The 21,229-nt window shown below is 47.6% G+C and overlaps 1 protein-coding gene across 1 annotated transcript in view; it reads left to right on the top strand.

Annotated features, from left to right (window-relative positions):
* The window catches only part of Pfdn1 (prefoldin 1), a 51,898-nt gene that overhangs the window by 9,664 nt on the left and 21,005 nt on the right, over nt 1–21,229 (top strand). The window contains exon 2 of the mRNA XM_068392318.1: nt 13,248–13,370. Within this exon, the coding sequence (XP_068248419.1) occupies nt 13,248–13,370 (123 nt within the window). The remainder of the gene's footprint in view (nt 1–13,247; nt 13,371–21,229) is intronic.

Consider the following 21,229-nt stretch of genomic DNA (forward strand, 5'->3'; position numbering starts at 1 on the left):
TTTCAGTGTTTGTGCTGTGTGTGTGTGTAGGAAGTCCACTCATTGTACGACAACTTCTCCGTGTAGTCTCAGGCCACCATGGTGACTTTTCATGGGTCGCGATCGCTCCCTTGGTCCTTCGGTCTCCCTTTGGCGGGTGCCGTGGGGAATCGTCATCGCTGGACTTTATTTATTAATCTGTTCTCCGCTGTACCTCCTTCCCTACGGGGAACTTGGTCTATCAGCGTAGGGAACTTGGGAGTTTAGTTTGACTACGGTCTCTCTCTCTCTCCTTGAGGTCGTTCACCCCTTTTATTACTACGTATTACGGTAGCTTCCTTCCCGTTGCAGGATGAGTTGCTACTCCGTTTATTTTGTCTCAATTATTTTTTAATTAAATCTAATTGTATTTGTTAACTTTTCAGCTTCTGTGTAGAACGCTTCCCTTCGGGGTTCATTCGTTCTTGCAATTAGTGAACATTCTTAGATGAATTACATATTTATAATTGTTATAATTCTGTTTGTTACAGTTCTCCGCCTTCCCCCCCCTTCCCGTGAGCAGCCGTCAGCAGAGGAGGTACTTCGAGATCATGGGGGAACCTGGTTTAGCCCTTCCTCTCCACCATTCCGTGGAAGGGTCTTACCAGGGAGTTTTTTCTCTCGAGAAATTCTCCGCCCGGCAGGTGACATTCTCGTCTTCGGAGATCTTAAGCCAGGAGAAAGCCGCAAAGTGTTCCATGCGGGCCACTTCGTGGCTGGATGTCTGGCTTGGATCTCTGGGCATCCTGTTGCGATCCGAGAATTTGTCCAAGGAGAGCTCAAGGAAGGTCATAGAACTTTCCTCCTCTCGGGCACGAGCACCATCGTTTCCCGGCTCACCAGGTTTCGAACTTGTGGGCAAACTCGATGTTGAAGCATTGAGATGCAGTGACCGAGAGGTTCCTCTCGGAAGTCCCAACCATGGATGTCGGCAAGCTCAGACACACTTCCACCCTTGGAAAGACCTTGTTTTGAGCCCAAGGACGGGGAACGGACAGCTGAGAGGTGGAGGAAGCGAATCACGATTCGCTCCTCCAAAGGCACTTGCATCCAGACCCTACAAGCCTCCAGCGCCTCAACAACAACAGCTTCGTCAGCCTAGGACATCGGAACCGGCCCTGGCAGCTAAGACAAGGTGTCTAAACAGCAGCCCCCTCCTGTCAGAGACAAGAAGGGCGGGAAGTCCTTCTGGGGAGGCAATAATCCTGAGGGACGGCCGAGGCCGCAAACGCTAGGATTTGCAACCCCCCTGCATGGTCTCCAGTGGGGGGATGCCTAAGGTTGCTCGCTCAGGTGGCAACAACTCGGGGCCGATTCCTGTACGATCTCCGTGATCAGCCAAGGATATCGCGTCCCGTTCTTTACATCTCTACCTCCACTGACAGCGAATCCAGTGTCGCTGAGCTCCTATGTCATGGGATCGGCAAAGGGGCTAGCCCTTCGGGCAGAAATCGGGACCATGCTCTTCAAAAGGTCATCGACGGCTCCCCCCCCCCGGCTTCTTCAGTCAACTCTTTCTTGTAAGAAAGCATCTGAAGGCTGGAGACCTGTCTCGACCTCTCAACCCTGAACAAGTTTGTCGAACAAACTTCGTTCAGCGTAGAACAGCAGAATCAATCAGGCTTGTAGTGAGACCACAAGTCTTCATGTGCACACTGGATCTGAAGGACGGGTACTTCCAGATCCCAATCCATCCGTCTTCCAGGAAGTACTTGAAATTCAGCCTAGACAACAAGATATACCAGTTCAAGGTGCGGTGTTTCGATCTCTCCACAGCACCGCAGGTGTCCTCCAGAATGTTCACCCTGTTATCTTCATGGCCACACAGGAGCGGCTTCCGTCTCCTTCGTTTTTGGATGACTGGCTATCCCAGGCAGTCTCGGAATCGACCCTTCTTCGACACCGAGACAAGCTTCTGGGACTTTGCCAAGATCTAGGGATCATGGTAATTCTTGAGAAGTCTTCTCTGCTTCCATCTCAACAACTGGGATATCTAGGCATGATATTAGACTCCAAATCTCCAAGCCTTCCCATCAGATGTCAGGATAGCAAGGCTGAGGGGAGTCGCAGAACCTTTCCTCAGACGAGGAGAGCTTCCAGCCCCATCTTGATTACGCCTCCTAGGTCACCTTTCCTCCTTGGCCAGGTTAGTTCCAACGGCCCCCTCAGGATGAGATCCCTGCATTGGCGACCCAAGTTCCGGTGGAATCAAGACAACGATTCCCCGGACATTCTGGTCCCTTTGGGACCTGCGGAACGAATGGACCAGCAGTGGTAGTTGACCTATGGAAACCTTTGCAAGGGAATGGATCTTCTTGCCCTTCCCCCGCATTTGATGCTGTTCTCGGACTCATCAAAACAAGGGGGGGGGGGGGGCGCCCATGTTCTGAATCAGGCTATGATCAGAACCAGAAGGGTACCTCCACATCAATCTGCTAGGAATGAAGGCCGTAGTCTGGCCCTTCAACACTTCCAACAGACCCTGGCGAGTCACTCCGTGGATGACAACTCCACGGTAGTGCCTTTTGTTTCAACAAGCAGGGAGGTACCTTTTCATATCAACTTTCTCATCTTGCAGTAGAGATACTGAGATGAACCGAAGTCCACTCAATACCCTATCGGCTCGCTTCATTCCGGTCAAAGGAATGTGCTCTCCGACAGTCTGAGCAGGGCCTCACAGATAGATAGTACCGAGTGGTCTTCGGCCCCCCCTGGTAGCCAACAAGTCCTGACCTTGTGGCCCTGTTGGCGACAGCCTTGAATTTCAAGCTGCCGCTGTACTACTCCCAGTCCAAGACCCCAAGGCACTCTGGCAAGATGCCTTCCTACACAGTGGGACAACATCGACGTCTACGTCTCCCCACCGTTCTGTCTGTTGAGAAGGGGCTCAACAAGACCAGACTATCGGTCAACCTGTCGATGACTCTGATAGCTCCGCTGCGGCATCATGCAGAGCGGTTCCCGGAACTTCTGCATCTCTTGACGGAACTCCTGGGAGAGCTTCCCCCACGGCACGAGCTACTCAAACAACCACACGGCAACATCTACCACAAGCCGTAGCATTGCTTCGGCTTAACGCCTGGAGACCATCCAGCATTCCCTCACAGAGGGAGGCGTTCCGCAACAAGTTGCGGAGCGGATGTCTCGACACCTGCGAAAGTCATCCGCAGGGGTCTACCAGACGAAGTGGAGAGGCTTCTGTGGTTGGTGTTGTGGGAGAGGTACCTCTCCCCTTGATGCCTCTATTCCAGCAATAGCGGAGTCATTGTATATCGGCGGGAGGAAATGCGCCTTTCGCTCTCGGCGGTGGAAGCCTATCGCTCAGCCTTTAGCCTGGCCTTCAGGCTGAAAGGAATAGACATTTCCTCCTCGCTGGATCTTTCTTCACTCATACGAAACTACGAACTTACCTGCCCCCAGTCGGAAGTGAGACCTCCTCCATTGAAAATGGTTCGGGCTCTTAGGGCTCTTGAGAGATCTCCTTGCGAACCATTACACCAGGCTTCTGATCGTCACCGGTCTTGGAAGACGGTGCTCCTGCTCGCTCTGGCCTTGGCCAAGCGTGTCAACGAACTTCATGGTCTCTTGTACGACGTCGCCCATTCAAGAGGATAGGTAGAGGTAACGTTCAGGTTCGTCCCTGAGTTGGTTACTAGACTCAAAATCTTGGAGTCCCGGACCTTCGGTCGACTCCTTCAGGATTTCTAGTCTCTGTTCTGTAACAGATGACCCAGACCTTCTCCTACTATACCCAGTAAGGAGTCGGAGGGGTTATCTTAAAGAACAGCTGCAGTTCGTCCTCACGTGCAAGCCCTGTTTGGGAGCACGGAGGACGGAGAGGAGGGTCATCAAGGATGCCTTTTCAGCCTGGACTCAAAGGGTCATCCATCACGCCCTGAATCCAGATCCTCCTCCGTCACGTCGCCTTAGGGCACACGATGTCAGAGTCATCGCAACGTCCCTGGCCTTCAAGAGAAACTACTCTGTGACGCAGGTGGTACAAGCTGGAGTCTGGAAGCGTCTAACGACCTTCACAGTCCACTACCTGCAGGACGTGACCCACAGGAGCCTCGATACCTTTTTCTATCGGCCCTGTGGTGGCTACACAACAGCTGGTCTAACCTCAGGCTCCTTAATGGACAGGTAGCAGAAGGTTGAGGGCATTGTTATCCGTTTTTAGACTGCATGAATGAAATAAGTAAGTCTGGCCCTTACTTCTTTCTTCATCCTCCCCTCTCTTGGGGAAAGCAGCATCCTGGGTTCTCTGCATAGCTGACCTCAAACCTGTGCAGGTAAACCATGCTTCCTTGTGTTCCTAGTATTAAGTTAATACTGTCGCGTCCCCCATACCCTGACGAGGTGGTATTGGGAACGTCCTAGCCTAGAATTCCATATAAAGGACTTTAGGTCGACTTCCTAGGACAAGTCACACTTCTTCCCTCTACACACAAGCTTATGTAGGCCGCACGTTTCTTGCGTAACAAGAAACTTGCAAGGTGCAGGGACTCTTTTTCTCGAGTGCTACTCACTCGGATTCTGAGTCCCCGGGTAAGCCAAAGCCAGTAAGGCTGGGGACTTTCCACCCTTCCTAAGGGTAAGTCACCCTATGTAAATAGCGTGGTTTGTATTTCGGTTACGGAACAAATGACAAATTCGGAGATAATTTGTATTTTTCCTAACCATACAAACCTTAGCTATTTACACATATTTGCCCGCCAGCCCTGTCCCCCAAGGCAAGTCCTACCTCTAAGTGAAGTGAAGCAGTTCACCGATGTGTGAGGGGGGGAGGGGTAGCTAGCTACCACTCCCCTACCCCCTTGCTAACTAGCTACCACTCCCCTACCCCCTTGCTAACTAGCGCGGGGGTAATACACCCTCGTTAAATTCTAATGGCTCGTCATTTCAGCTACGCCGAAAGTAAACCCTATGTAAATAGCTAAGGTTTGTATGGTTAGGAAAAATACAAATTATCTCCGAATTTGTCATTTTGGACTTTTTGAAATGAGAGTTATTGATTTTAAAACAAGTAGTCCTAGCAATTGTTATAGGCTACCTGTATATAATTCTTGTTATAAATTTATAGCCTAGTCTAGTTATTGAAATATTGGTATGATGCACGAATGAATACCCTTGTTTATGGTATTTACCATCTGCCAATTTGCCCATTGGTGCATGGCTGTGGATTATTTTCCTTTAAACAAGATACACCCTACCTTGGCTTAACTGAACGAAGTTTACCGTGACTTGTGGAGCGCAACATTTAGATGTTGTTATATCTGTTACTAAGTGTTATCAAGTTTGAGTTAATATCTGCTTCATTAATTACTTGTTTTCTAATTATTGTGCAATATCTAAACTATCTATATTTTTATGACTTATGTATCAATTCACCTGGTTCCTCTGTCATCAATGTAGGCTACCCATAACAGTTATGAAAAACTAAGATATTTAGTGCAGAAAAGAAAATTTAACTCTTGGTGTAAACATGAGAAAGTCTGGATAAGATACCTTAGGTGTTAATGAATAATTAGATAAGTACTGCCCTTTAACTGTACTTGGAAAGAGCAACAAGTTATTTCAAAGAATCTTTGTAACTTAACATATCTAATGGAGCAGTGTTTTAACCTGATTGGGGACTGTATGACCATTATCTCCCCATCAAATGGTTTTTGTTTTGTGTTAGTGATATTATAGTATTGTACATTACAGTATTTCAGTTATTAATCTGTGGGAAAGATAAAGGATGATTAAGTATATGCTTCTTGAAAAACTTGTAAGACACTTCTGATTGCTTTTGAATTTATTTTTGTTGATGTGGGATTTGTCAGTTTTCCTATTCCATTTTATGACCTGCATATACTGTACAATGTTTAGTTTTTTTGGGGTGTGAAAATTTACATGCCAGACAGGACTAATGTTATTCAATTGAATAGGTTTAGTAAACTAGTTTACTTTTAGATTGATCAATTTGCTTTGCAAAATTTATACAATACTGAATTGTTCCGTAACTGGAATACAAACCACGCTATTTAATAGGGGTATTACTTTTGGCGTAGCTGAAATGACGAGCCATTAATTTTTAACGAGGGTTTACTACCCGCACCGCTAGTTGGCGGGGGTAGGGGAGGGTAGCTTGCTACCCCCCCCCCTCTCACACACCTGTGCTTGAGCCCACTTTTGCTCTCGGCTCAGATGGTGGTCAGATGTGTCCGCTCTCATCCTCGCCGTCATTTGGCAGCCTTTTAATTGCTTTTGTCTTTTCTTTTTCTAGTTCTGTATATGTGAAGTTGGCCCCTGTGTTCATGCGCACCTGCCCTGGGTTTCCTGACCGCCCCTGTGGAACATTCATGTCGGCAGTCGAGACTCATCCTCACACCCTTTGTCCTTCTTGTAGGGGCCAACGGTGTGATAGCAACAAGTGTAGGGAGTGGTCTACCTCCCAGTGGAGAGGTTTTCGCGACAACGGAAGAAGAAGTCCAAACGGGATATTTCTCCTTCGAAGGTTGCTTTGAAAGGAGAAAAGCCCAAGGCCTCTTTTTCCATTGCCCAAACCTCCTCCGCAGCTCCCACTCGGTCGGTCTCTCGAGAGACCGTCGAGTGGTAGCGTAGACCGATGTACTATTGTTTACCAACCTTGGGACTCAAGAGATGACGTTGCTTCCGCTAGTGAAGCAGCTCCACCTCTCCCCCTGTGGGAGGATATGTCACTAACCTCCCTTTTTCAGCTTTGGTCCTCCTTGGGGCTTACGGGTTCGCCCTCCAAGGAGGTTTTGCTTAACTACATCCGATTGGGTGCCGCTGTCAAGCAATCGTCGTCACCGTCAGAGGTTGATCCTCCGTCTCTTGTCGACGTGGTGTCAGAGGTATCCAATGCGGTATCACCCATCACCTCTTCCACTCCAAACTCTACGGTAGCTGACGGCTTAGTTTCTCCCGTTCCTGTTCAACTTACGAGGGAGAAACTAAGTCCATCGTCAGTCTCTCCTGCTAGTGTTTCTCTCCCTCGGGGGAGTTCACTTACAGCGACTCCTCTTTGGAGGACTGCAGAAGGTTAGCTTGCTGATCCAACGTCCCCCAGAGACCGCATTCGTCGGAAGGCTCGCCTTCCTCTTCGCCATAGAGGCTTTCCTTCACCTGCGGTGAGGAGGCGTCTCTTTGTTTCAACATCTTCGATGCAGTCCACCACAGAGGAGCCTCGAGACCAATCATCCATCACTGCTCCTGCATTGGTCCTTGACCTTTCTGCAGATCGTTTGTGATCTCCTTCGGTAGAAGGTCATCCTTTTAAAGGACACGTCGACCTTCCACCCGACAGACCTGTCGACCTGCCGTCGTCGTTTCTACATGGGCCCAACAAGGCTCCACCAAAGCACGCTGTTGCGCGCCAACAACATACGCGTCAACGAGACCTGACGAACGCTCTTTAGTAGCTCATCAGGCCCCATCACTAAACCCTAACACAGGGCATCAAAGGCGTACGCGCCAACGTGCGCATACGCTCCAACGGGAGCTTAGCTCCATCACGCGCTATGTGCGCCCTCATGCGCATATGCGCCCACGTTCTCCTGCGCGCCCAGTGCATACGCGCCAACGTTCTCCTACGCGCCCGTGCCCAGCTGCACGCAAACCACCTGCGCGCCATCAACCTCCTGTGCAATGGTGTTCTCCTGCGCGCTAGCGCTCTCCCTCTCGCCATCAGTCTCCTGCCCGCGTGCATACGCGCCCAACATCCAGCTCTCCTGCACGCCATGCTGCGCATCATCATACGCGCCAGGGAAATTCTGCGTGCTAACGATCAACTGAAAGTAGAAGTACTGAGAAGTCGGCAATGCTGCCTTCTCCCGCGTGCATCCGCAAGGATATGCGCGCGCCCTGCGCACACTCGCCTATCCTCTCCAAGGGATGCGCGCGCGCCCCACGTGATTCAAGTGCGCGCCCGTGTGCTAGGGAACTTTCTTCTGCGCGCGCCCTACGGCTGGCATAGACGCGCGCGAACTCTCTCCCGCTCGCCCGCGCATTCTACGTAATAATCCTGCGCGCCCGCACGCGAATAGTCTCCGGCGCACTCGCGTGCGAGCCCCAATATTCTCCCTCGCGCGAGCATCAATATCCTCCCGCGCGCAAGACTACTGAACGACGTATGGCAAGGTCGCCATCGCCTCATTCCCCTCCCCGCAAGCACATACCACCGCGCATTGTGGGAGAAGGGAAACATCCAGAGGGGTCCAGGATCTCAAAGCTACCACAGGCGAATCCACCAATGATGGTGACTCCTCCGAGGGATCCTTCAATCCCTGTCCTTTCAAAGGGTATGCCTGACAGCACGTCTGTCAGCCTACACCCCTGGTTCGGTGCCCTGATCAGAGCTGTATCTCAGGCTTTCAATCCTTTCTTTGAATTGGGACACAGAACCATGGTTTCTTCTACCCCTTTGAAGAGGTTAAGAGGAGTTCCAGACGTGTTCACTTCCCCAAGGGTGAAACTGACTCCACGCAGACCAAGGCAGGTTCCTTCTAGTCCTCAGACTGTCTCTCCTTCCCTTTCGGACGAAGATTTCCCGTCCCCAAGGGAATCACGCGAGGAGAGACTTTCCCCCATCGCACCAATGGAGGAAACCTCTCTTCGCACCGAGGGGTCTACTCTGTCGGGGATTGGAAGAAACATGCCACCCTCGTCAATGTTGGAGTCTTATATCCTTCCTAGGAAGGAATCTAAAGACTCCAAAACATTGCCGAAGTCCTCTACTAGGACTAGGATGGAGCCAACTAGTCACTCAGGGAATGTCTGCGACTCTCCCCAAGAAGAGCCTTCGGGGATAGAAGGAGACTTCGCTGCAAGTCCTACAGCAGGAGGAGACCAGCAAGTCAGAACATGCGTTTTGGCAAGTTCTGACTCTAATGAGGGCTCTCAACAGGGTTTCCGACCCAGAGATCCCTCCTCGAGAGGGCAAAGACACGGTCTTAGATCGTGTCTTTGGTACTCAAAAACCCTCTAAGACCACTACGACGACAACAGCAGCGAAGACGTTGGTGTCTAAGCCCTTTCCTGTCAAAGAAAGGAAAGGCAAAAAGTCCTCCAGGGGAGGCAAGAATCCTAGAGGGAGCAGCCGAGGCTGCAAACGCTAGGATAGGCAGTCCCCCTGCATTTCCACCAGTGGGGGGATGCCTACAAAGTTGCTCAAACAGGTGGAAGCAACTCGGGGCCAATTCCTGGACAATCTCCGTGATCAGTTTAGGATATCGCGTCCCGTTCATAACATCTCTACCTCCCCTGACGACGAATCCAGTGTCATTGAATTCCCTTGCCATGGGATCTGCAAGGGGGCAAGCCCTTCGGGCAGAAGTCCAGACCCTGCTGAAGAAGGGCGCTCTCCAAGAGGTCATCGACGGATCCCCAGGCTTCTTCAGTCGACTCTTTCTTGTAAAGAAGACGTCTGGAGGCAGGAGACCAGTCATCGACCTCTCAGCCCTGAACAAGTTTGTCAAACAAACTCCGTTCAGCATGGCGACAGCGGACATGGTCAGACTAGTAGTAAGATCGCAAGACTTCATGTGCACACTGGACCTAAAGGACACGTACTTCCAGATCCCAGTCCATCCGTCTTCAAGGAAGTACTTAAGATTCAGCCTAGACAACAGAATGTACCAGTTCAAGGTGCTGTGCTTCGGTCTTTCCACAGCACCACAAGTCTTCACCAGTGTGTTCACCCTAGTATCATCTTGGGCACACAGGATTGGCATCCGTCTCCTCCGTTATCTAGACGACTGGTTAATCCTAGCAGACTCGGTGTCAACCCTTCTTCAACACCGAGACAAACTTCTGAGACTTTGCCAAGATCTGGGGATCATGGTAAATCTCGAGAAGTCTTCACTGCTTCCCACTCAAAGACTGGTACAGTATACTTAGGCATGATTATAGACACCACTCTCCACAAACCCTTCCCATCAGACGACAGGATAGCAAAGCTGAGGAAGGTCGCAAGACCTTTTCTCAGACGAGAAGAACTTCCAGCCCAATCGTGGTTACGTCTCCTCGGTCACCATTCATCGCTGGCCCGCCTAGTTCCCAATGGTCACCTCAGGATGAGATCCCTCCAGTGGCGACTCTAAATCCCGGTGGAATCAAGCGTATGACTCCCCTGACATCCAGATCCCTATGGGACCTGCGGAACTGACAGATCTCCAGTGGTGGGTGGCAGACGAGAACCTACGAAAAGGAGTGGATCTTCTTGTCCTCCCCCCGGATTTGATGCTGTTTTTGGACGCCTCAAAAAAAGGGTGGGTGGCCGACGTGCTGCACCACACGACCTCAGGCCTCTGGTCAGAGTCAGAAAGGTACCTCCACATAAATCTCCTAGAGATGATGGCTGTCTTTCTAGCCCTTCAACAGTTCCAACAGTACCTGGCAAGTCACTCTGTGGTGGTGATGAGCGACAACACTACAGTAGTGGCCTACATCAACAAACAAGGAGGTACTTTTTCGCAGCAACTATCCCATCTAGCAGTAGAGATACTGAGATGAGCCGAAATCCACTCTATATCATTATCGACACGCTTCATTCCGAGCAAAAGGAATGTGCTTGCCGACAACCTGAGCAGAGCATCTCAGATAGTGAGTACCGAGTGGTCTTTGGATCATCTAGTAGCCAACAAAGTCCTGACTTTGTGGGGTTCTCCTACTGTGGACCTTTTCGCAACGGCCCTGAACTTCAGGCTCCCGCTGTACTGTTCCCCAGTCCCAGACCCCAAGGCTCTCTGACAAGATGCTTTTCAACAACGGTGGGACAACATCGACGTTTACGCCTTTCCCCCGTTCTGTCTGATGAGGAGGGTACTCAAGAAGACCAGAACATCGGTCAATCTTTCAATAACCCGTATAGCTCCGCTATGGCATCACGCAGAATGGTTCCCGGACCTTCTGCAAGTCCTAACGGAGCCACCAAGAGAACTCCCTCCACGACACAATCTACTCACAACCACATGCCAACATCTTCCACAAAGCCGTAGGTTCACTACGGCTTCATGCCTGGAGACTATCCAGCATCTCCTCTCTGAGAGAGGATTTTCGCAACTTACGATCAGGATGTCTGGACAACTGCGAAAGTCTTCAGCAGCAGTCTACCGGGCAAAGTGGAAAGTCTTCTGTGGTTGGTGTCGTGGAAGGGGTATCTCTCCACTTGATGCCACTATTCCAACAATAGCGGAGTTCCTCGTGTATTTGCGTGAAGAAATGCGCCTTTCAGTCTCGGCAGTGAAAGGCTATCGCTCAGCCTTAACCCTCGCCTTCAGGCTGAAAGGAATGGACATTTCCTCATTGCTAGAACTTTCTCTACTCATATGGAGTTATGAACTTACCTGCCCTCAGTCGGAAGTGAGACCTCCCCCATGGAATGTGGTTCGAGTTCTCAAGTCTCTTAAGAGACCTCCCTATGAACCATTACGCCAGGCATCAGATCGCTACCTAACCTGGAAGACGGTGTTCCTGCTAGCTTTGGCCTCGGCCAAGCGAGTCAGTGAACTTCATGGTCTCTCGTATGACATCACCCATTCAAGGGGATGGGGGGAGGTAACGTTCAGCTTTGTTCCTAAGTTTATTGCTAAGACTCAGAATCCAGGAGTAGAGGATCCTTGATTTGACTCCTTCCGGATTCTAGTCTCCGTACTGTAACAGATGACCCAGACCATCTCTTACTATGCCCAGTTAGGAGCTTGAGGGTGTACAGTACTTGTAAAGAATAGCCGCAGCCCATCCTCGTGTGCTAGCACTATTCGTCAGCACAGGAAGGACTAAGAGGAGGATCACCAAGAACACCATCTCTGCATGGATTCGCAGGGTCATTGACCTGGCACTGAATCCAAACCCTCCTCCATCACGTCGCCCCAGAGCACATGATATTAAGGGCATAGCTACGTCCCTGGCCTTCAAAAGAAATTTTTCAGTAACGCGGGTTCTTCAAGCTGGGGTGTGGAAACGGCAAACAACGTTCACATCCCACTACCTGCAAGACGTGACCCACAGGACACTCGATACGTTCTCTATCGGTCCTGTGGTAGCTGCACAACAGCTGGCTTTAAACCTCGAGCTCCTTATTGGACAAGTAGCAGAAGGTTGAGGGCATTGTTACCCAGTTTTAATCTGGACAAATAAAAAGTTGTTTCGTAACCGAAATACAAACCAAGCTATTTACATAGGGTTTACTTTCGGCGTAGCTGAAATGACGAGCCATTAGATTTTAACGAGGGTTAAACTACCCCCGCGCTAGTTAGCACGGGGGTCGGGGAGGGGTAGCTTAAAATCTAATGGCTCGTCATTTCAGCTACGCCGAAAGTAAACCCTATGTAAATAGCTAAGTTTTGTATGGTTAGGAAAAATACAAATTATCTCAGAATTTGTCATGTTTGACTGGCCCTTATTCTTCTCTTCATCATCCCCTCTCTTGGGGAAAGCAGCATCCTGGGTTCTCTGCATAGCTGACCTCAAACCACTGTAGGTAAACCATGCTCCCTTGTGTTCTTAGTATTAATATTACTGTAATACTGTTACGTCCCCATACCCTGACGAGGTGGTATTGGGAAAATCCTAGTCTACAAATTTCCATCTAAAGAACTTCAGAATAGCTTTCTAGGACGAGTCACACGTCTTCATACCTTCACACACAGCTTGAGTAAACCGCAGACCTTGCGTAGCAAGGTTTTAGCGAAGTGCAGGGTCTCCTTATTTCTTGAGTGCTTACACACTCAAATAAGGAGTCCCCGGGCAAAGCCAGACTGGTTGGGACGTCCACCCTTCCTTATGGGTGAGTCACCCCTATTAAATAGTGTGGTTTGTATTCCAGTTATGGAATAAATGACAAAATCATAGATAATTTGTATTTTTCCTAACTATACAAACCTTAGCTATTTAACCAAACTTGCCCACCAACCCTATCCCCCTTGAAGTCCTACCTCCAAGCAAAGTGAGCTCAAGCACAGGTGTGTGAGAGGGGGGGGTAAGCAAGCTACCCTCCCCTACCCCCGCTAACTAGTGGTGTGGATAGTAAAACCTCGTTAAAAATTAATGGCTCGTCATTTCAGCTACGCCGAAAGTAATACCCCTATTAAATAGCTGAGGTTTGTATAATTAGGAAAAATACAAATTATTTATGAATTTGTCATATTAGGTGTTGACATCATAAGGAATTTAATTGTTGAGATGATCTTATTGGTAATTAAATTGAATTGTCATTTTAGGCCTTCATGGAACTTCAAGGAAAAATGCAAGAAACAAACCAGAAGTTACGAATTGCTGATGTTCAGGTAGAAAGCTTGAAGAAACAGATTGTTCACGCACAACTTACGGACAAGGAAATACAGGTACTGTATTCTACTACAGTGGAACCTCTACATACGAATTTTCAATATTAAACTTACCCGATAATCATGTAGCTGTCAACTCCGTTGCCCGACAGAATTCTATGGAGGGATACGCCAGCTATCACAATACTAGAAGGGGGTGTACTTACCAGCGCCACCTGTGGCCAGGTACTATAGTACTTCTTGTTGACACCTCCTCAATTTTTCCTCTGTCGTGCTTCCGGCAAGACGTTCTGGGATACGCTTATGTTCTTGGAGTATTTTCACGACTTTGGTGAAGTATTTCTCTTTGATTTCGGCTGTCGCTTTACTGGAAACTTCTATATTAGCTTAGTTAGCTTTTGGAATTAATTTGATTAATTATGGTGACGAAGAGAGTATGAACTCTCTTTCACCTTTAAATGGCCGACCCTTCCCTTAGACGGAAGTGTTGGTGTCTAAGAGAGTATAGACTCTCTTTCTTAATTTTGCTTAACAAAAGTTATAGATTTATTTTATATCTCTCCGCCTCTTATAGGCCTCTTCGATTAACTTCCTTTTATTATAAACTTATTAAAATTAATTTTTATATTTGTTTATATTCGACCTTCCTAATAGTAGGCGGTCTTTTCTTGGTACCGAAGTTAATTAACATTGAGCCCGTCATTTTGGTTTTCCTGTTAACATATTATGCTATTTTAATGTCTTTGAAAGAATTTCTTTGATAGTCTCGTACTGTTTTCAAAGTTGAACTAACGTTTTGTTTTGTCTCTGCAGTTGTTGACGTTCAGAACGTTCAACTTGCGCTCTATCGTTACGATAGAGAAAGAATTTTCACGGTTTCACGTTGCAGTAAGAGTAACCGTGTCTAGCGTTTTGTTCATTCTTTCTTAACTTAATGGTTTTAATCCTAATAAAGGAACTTTTCATTTTGGGAAATATTTCAGTTTTTTCCTTTAACAATAATATGTTTTAACGATATATATGATTGGGCTCTTCTCTCAGGTTCTAAGTCAAGAGAGAGAGAGAGAGAGAGAGATAGAGACGGAGGGAGAAAGAGGAGGATAAACGTTTCATTCAAGCGAGTAACGTTGTTATCGTTTTTGCTCTTCTCCCTAGTCTCTTTAGGGGAAGAAGGTAAACGTTTCTAGAGTGATCTAGTGTTTAGTCTCTTTCCAGCCACTGAATTATTTATCTTTCATTAGATTTTTCTGTTACATTGTAATTCTGTTTTCGCAATTACTAACTTTTGAGAAAGGATAGAATTGCGTGTTTCAGGTACAAACCACTTAAAGTTTCGAGTTCAGTGAAATAAGTGCAAACAGAAAATCAAAGTGATAAGTGATTAGCGCAAAGTGTGTCAGTGTTGTGCGTGAGGGTACTTCTGTGCGCGCCAGTCGTCCTCCCAGTCCGGGACCTCTTGCAAGCTCCCAAGCCCAGGGGAGAAGCAATGTCGAAGGGCAGAAGGGTTCAGCAGGCCTTGATCGGCGCACAGAAGTATCCTCGGTGGTTGTGGGCGTGTCTTACCGAGACCGTCACTCCCACCCGCAGACGATTGAGCCCTTATTTTGCTCGTCTGCAGAAGAAATTTAGGGGAGAAAACGCTGGTCTCAGGTCTCAAGACCTCTTAAACGTAAAGTCCAGACCTATGCCAGACGTACGAAGTTAGAGTTCAACAACCCGGATGCAGTCATTGGGTTAGCTCTGACTCTCCTCAGTCATCAGTTGAATGCACTCCGCCTAAGAGGAGTAAGGTTCTGCCACAACAGAGCTCGACTGTTAAGGCTTTACCTCAGCCTACTGTAGTTTCTGCCGACCCCAAGTGGACTCTACTACAGTCCATGCAAGCACAGCTTTCGGACTTGATGCGTGAGTGTCGGGCTGAGAGTGTTGCGCCTCCGCCTACACTCCCTCCGCCTGCGCTCGCTCCGCCTGATCGCAGTACCACCTGCCAGGCGTACGATGTTGAGCCACGTTCTGAGTTTGCTGTTCCCAGTGGTGTTCAGCCTCCGCCTTCCTTAAGGCAACCTTTACAATGGGATCAGGAGGATTATACCTCTCTTCCTCCGCCTCCACTTGCTGCTCCACCAGTGATGCAACACTCGGTTGAGGTACAACAACCTCTCCCGTCCATGAGTCAGTCTCCTCAGCTCTCGCTGCAGCGAGCTCAACCCTCCTCAAGGCAAGCACCTCAACACCTTAGCCTTGCGCCTCAGGAGCCTCAACTTGCGAGATTTTTACTGCGTTCTGCGCAGCCACTACCTTTTCGCTCTCAGCTCACACCGCAGGAACCTCAACTCGTTCCTCAGGAACTTGCTACTGCGCATCCGCCAACCACTCAGCAAGCGCAACCCTTGAGTTCAGCCACTCATGCCAGGAGTCAGCCTCCTCCACCCATGCGCCTACCTTCTGCTACTTCCTTTGATCAGCCTTTGCAGACTGAGCCTCAGGTGTTCCCTCAACAGAGTCTTGAAGAGGAAACCACAACTATTGTTGTTCCAGCTCGTTCTGACTCTGCTGTTCAGCATACCTTACCTCCATTTTCAAACCTTATGATAATGGAGGTTATTTGTATTACTTATAAAAATATATTTGTATTCCTGGCAATATATTTTTAACAATATCGCAAAATATGGCAAAAATATGAATCATGAGTTATGAATGTAAGGTATATTTTATGTTGATATTAAAACCCCATGCAAGCATGCATAAAGCACTCTAGCACTGGTCATGGAATTTCTGAGAAATGTTAAACGCCATGCACACGCTCTGCTTACCTTACATGCTCTGCTTACAGCATGCTCTGCATACTACATGCTCTGCATACAGCATGCTCTGCATTCAGCATGCTCTGCATACAACATGCTCTACATACAGCATGCTCTGCATACAGCATGCTCTGCATACAACATGCTCTGCATACAGCATGCTCTGCATTCAGCATGCTCTGCATACAACATGCTCTGCATACAGCATGCTCTGCATTCAGCATGCTCTGCATACAACATGCTCTGCATACAGCATGCTCTGCATTCAGCATGCTCTGCATACAACATGCTCTACATACAGCATGCTCTGCATACAGCATACTCTGCATACAACATGCTCTGCATACCTTACCGCATGCTTCTCAGTCACACATCTTTGGTTGTTGCCAACTCACTAGACTGTCAAGCAGTTTCATAACGTTGCCTTCTAGTCTGCTGCTTTTGCACCAGTGAACCCTCACTGAGAGAACTTAGCTTTTCTAGGATATGGTCCCTGTAGATGAGAAAGTTCTTTTCTCCCTCCTTCTGATATTCCCTTGAGGACTCTGTCATTTGGAGGGAGCCTTTAGCTGCATAGCCTCCTATGGACTTTTATTTAAGCATAACATGCTTCCAGGGAAGGTAATGGTTCCACTTCAGTCGCTAATCCCGTCTGTTACCACACCTGCTCCCATAGACCTTGAGCTGTGTTGCAAGACATGCAGTCCAAGCTTAGTCCTTGTTAGAGGATTTTTTGTTTACGGAGTCAATGTGTCACGGGGAAGACGTTCAACAACCAACAGAAGTGACTTGTTGTGACGCAGTGCGGCAACCTCAGCAACCCGATAAGGAGTTTGTCTGTACGACCCAGACAGTCTAGACAGATTCGGGTTGTCACTGTACTTCCTCGCTTGCCCATGATTGACAGTTCACAGACTGTGCAGCAGTACCATGATCTTGTGTCCGGCTCCGTCAGACGACTGGCTTTTAAGAGCTCCCACAAGTCGTCGCTGTCTGGAGATTTTCAAATGGACTATGGATCTGACCAAGGAACTGGGCCTCCTGGTCAATTTTGAGGAGTCTCAGCTCGTCCCATCCCAGACCATTGTCTCCTTGGGTATGGATCTTCAGAGTCGAGCTTTTCGGACTTTTCCGTCGGCCCCAAGGATCTTCCAAGCCCTAGAATGCATCCAGAGCATGCTGAGAAGGAACCGATGCTCAGTCAGGTAGTGGATGAGTCTAACAGGGACACTTTCATCGCTGGCCCTGTTCATCGTGTTAGGGAGACTCCACCTCCCCCCCCTTCAGTATCATCTAGCTGCTCACTGGATAAAGGACATGACGCTAGAGACGGTCTCAGTTCCTGTTTCCGAAGAGAGGAGGTCTTCTCTCGCGTGGTGTAAGAACAGCTTTCTTCTCAAGGAAGTCTACCTTTGGCTGTTCAGAAACACGACCGCCGTCTCCTCTCGGACGCATCAGACACGGGCTGGGGTGCGACTTTGGACGGACAAGAATGCTCGGGAACATGGAATCAGGAGCAAAGGACACTTCACATCAATTGCAAGGAGTTGTTGGCAGTTATTCTGGCCTTGATAAACTTCAAGTCCCTCCAGCTTAACAAAGTGGTGGAGGTGGACTCTGACAACACCACAGCCCTGGCTTACATCTTCAAGCAGGGAGGGACTCTTTCGTGGAAGTTGTTCTAGATCGCAAGGGACCTACTCATCTGGTCTAAAGATCGAAAGCTAACTGGTAACGAGGTTCATTCAGGGCGGTATGAATGTCATGGCAGATCACCTCAGATGGAAGGGTCAGGTCATCCCCACAGAGTGGACCCTTCTCAAGAATGTTTGCAGCAGACTTTGGGCCCTGTGGGGTCAGCCAACCATAGATCTGTTCACTACCTCGATAACCTAGAGACTCCTGTTGTATTGTTCTCCGATTCCAGACCCAGCAGCAGTTCACGTGGATGCTTTTCTGCTGGATTGGTTCCATCTCGACCTGTATGCATTCCCGCCGTTCAAGATTGTCAACAGGGTACTTCAGAAGTTCTCCTCTCACAAAGGGACACGGCTGACGTTGGTTGGCTCCGCTCTGGCCCGCGAGAGAATGGTTCTTAGAGGTACTGCAATGGCTGGTCGACATTCCCAGGACTCTTCCTCTAGGAGTGAACCTTCTAAGTCTACCTCACGTAAAGAAGGTACACCCAATCCTCCACGCTCTTCGTCTGACTGCCTTCAGACTTTCGAAAGACTCTCAAGAGCTAGGGGCTTTTCGAAGGAGGCAGCCAGAGCGATTGCCAAAGCAAGGAGAACATCCACTCTCAGAATCTATCAGTCTCAAGGGGAAGTCTTCCGTAGCTGGTACAAGACCAATGCAGTTTCCTCAACCAGTACCACTGTAACCCAGATTGCTGACTTCCTGTTATATCTAAGGAAAGTAAGATCCCTTTCAGCTCCTACGATCAAGGGTTACAGAAGTATGTTGGCAGCGGTTTTCCGCCACAGAGGCTTGGATCTTTCCACCAACAAAGATCTACAGGACCTCCCTAGGTCTTTTGAGACCTCAAAGGAACGTCGGTTGTCCACTCCAGGCTGGAATCTAGACGTGGTCCTAAGGTTCCTTATGTCATCAAGATTTGAACCTCTCCAATCAGCCTCTTTTTAGGACCTCACATTAAAAACTCTTTTCCTCGTGTGCTTGACAACAGCTAAAAGAGTAAGTGAGATCCACGCCTTCAGCAGGATCATTGTTTTCACATCTGAAACGGCTACATGTTCCTTGCAGCTCGGTTTTTGCTAAACGAGCTTCCTTCACGTCCTTGGCCTAAGTCGTTCGAGATCCCAAGCCTGTCCAACTTGGTGGGGAATGATCTGAAGAGAGTACTTTGCCCAGTTAGAGCTCTTAGGTACTATCTAAAAAGGTCTTAACCTTTACAAGGACAATCAGAAGCCTTATAGTGTGCTATCAAGAAACCTTCTTTTCCAAGTTCTAAGAACTCAGTTTCTTACTATTCAGGCTTCTGATTAGAGAAACACATTCTCATCTGAAGGAAGAAGACCTTGCTTTGCTGAAGGTAAGGACACATGAAGTGGGAGCTGTGGCTACTTCAGTGGCCTTCAAACAGAGCCATTCTCTGCAGAGTGTTATGGATGCAACCTATTGGAGAAGCAAGTCAGTGTTCGCATCATTCTATCTCAAAGATGTCCAGTCTCTTTACGAGTACTGCTACACCCTGGGACCATTCGTAGCAACGAATGCAGTAGTAGGCGAGGGCTCAGCCACTACATTCCCATAATCCCATAACCTTTTAACCTTTCTCTTGAATACTTTTTATGGGTTGTACGGTCGGCTAAGAAGCCTTCCACATCCTTGTTGATTTGGCGGGTGGTCAATTCTTTCTTGAGAAGCGCCGAGGTTAAAGGTTGTGATGAGGTCCTTTAGTATGGGTTGCAGCCCTGTATACTTTAGCACCTTTGAGTTGATTCAGCCTCCCAAGAGGAACGCTGCGCTCAGTAAGGAAGACGATCTTATTAAAGGCAGAGTAACGGTTCAAGTCGACTTCCTTACCAGGTACTTATTATTTCATTGTTATTGTGGATAACTGATTATATGAAATACGGGATACTTAGCTATCCTTTAGTCTTGTACACTGGTTTTTCACCCACCCCCCTGGGTGTGAATCAGCTACATGATTATCGGGTAAGTTTAATATTGAAAAATGTTATTTTTATTAGTAAAATAAATTTTTGAATATACTTACCCGATAATCATGATTTAATCGACCCTCCCTTCCTCCCCAGAGAGAACCAGTGGACCGAGGAAAAATTGAGGAGGTGTCAACAAGAAGTACTATAGTACCTGGCCACAGGTGGCGCTGGTAAGTACACCCCCTTCTAGTATTGTGATAGCTGGCGTATCCCTCCATAGAATTCTGTCGGGCAACGGAGTTGACAGCTACATGATTATCGGGTAAGTATATTCAAAAATTTATTTTACTAATAAAAATAACATTTTAATCCGTTCCAGAACCAACTTCGGATGTAGAAAATGTTCGGTTGTCGAAACGAATTTTCCCATAAGAATACATTGAAATAGGATTAATCCGTGGTTGAGCCCAAAAACCTATGATAACTTCTTAATAAACTACTACACATAATTTTCCCATGAGAATAATGAACACTAAATTAGATAATAGACATGTAAATAAGAAGAATAGACATGTAAATAAGAAGAATTAGCAAAAAATGATAAATAAGAAACGGGTTTTTAGCGTCACTTTACCTTAGAAACTCCAGCGCAGGTGTTGTTAGTCTTGCTACGCAGAGAGGAGACGGACGGGCGGCGAGGAGGTAGAGAGGTTAACTACGATAAACGTACACTACCGTAACTTATTCTAACTTACACTAAGTGAACTTTAACATAACTTAACTTTTTTTTTTTTTATAATTTATATTTTTTTTTTACATTTTCTTTTTTTCTTTTTGATGATTAATTTTAATCACTTTCACTCTCTACACTTAAAATTGATTGAATTTTTTTCTCTTCACTCTTTGCTGTTTTCTTTGAACCACTTCCTTCCTCTTCATCACGAGTTCGCTTCGTAGTTTTTTTAAAGAAGCTATCGATAGAAAGTTGCTTGGTACAGCTTTTCAGAATGTTTCGAAAATAAGTTAGGAAAACTTCATCAAACTGCGCAGCTACACGACAAACCTGCAATTTCTTTGGATGGTATTTGTCGATGAAGTCGACCACGTCTTGATATTTTCCTAACACCTCTTTTATTTGCGCGGAACTTATTGCAAGTTCACTCATACGGACGCCACGCTCATGCTTTTCAATAATTCCTTGCTTTACTTCTAAAGAAAGCATTCCCTTATTCCTTTTCTCACCACTACCACTACCACTTGCGAAACTAAGCCTTTTAGGACCCATGATTTTCGTAAAATACCATAAAAGGATGAATGTAAAAAATCACGATTAAAACACAATTAATAGCAGAACGCACAGGGCACAACCACATAAAGCCAACGAGAACAGAGGACTAACCCAAGCCACGCTAATTGAGGGTCCCTCCGAGGTTGAAGTGCTGCCTTCTATTGGCGGAAATAAAAAACACATCAGGCGCTATGA

The sequence above is a fragment of the Palaemon carinicauda genome, chromosome 18 (genome assembly GCF_036898095.1).
Source record: "Palaemon carinicauda isolate YSFRI2023 chromosome 18, ASM3689809v2, whole genome shotgun sequence".
NCBI lineage: Eukaryota > Metazoa > Arthropoda > Malacostraca > Decapoda > Palaemonidae > Palaemon > Palaemon carinicauda.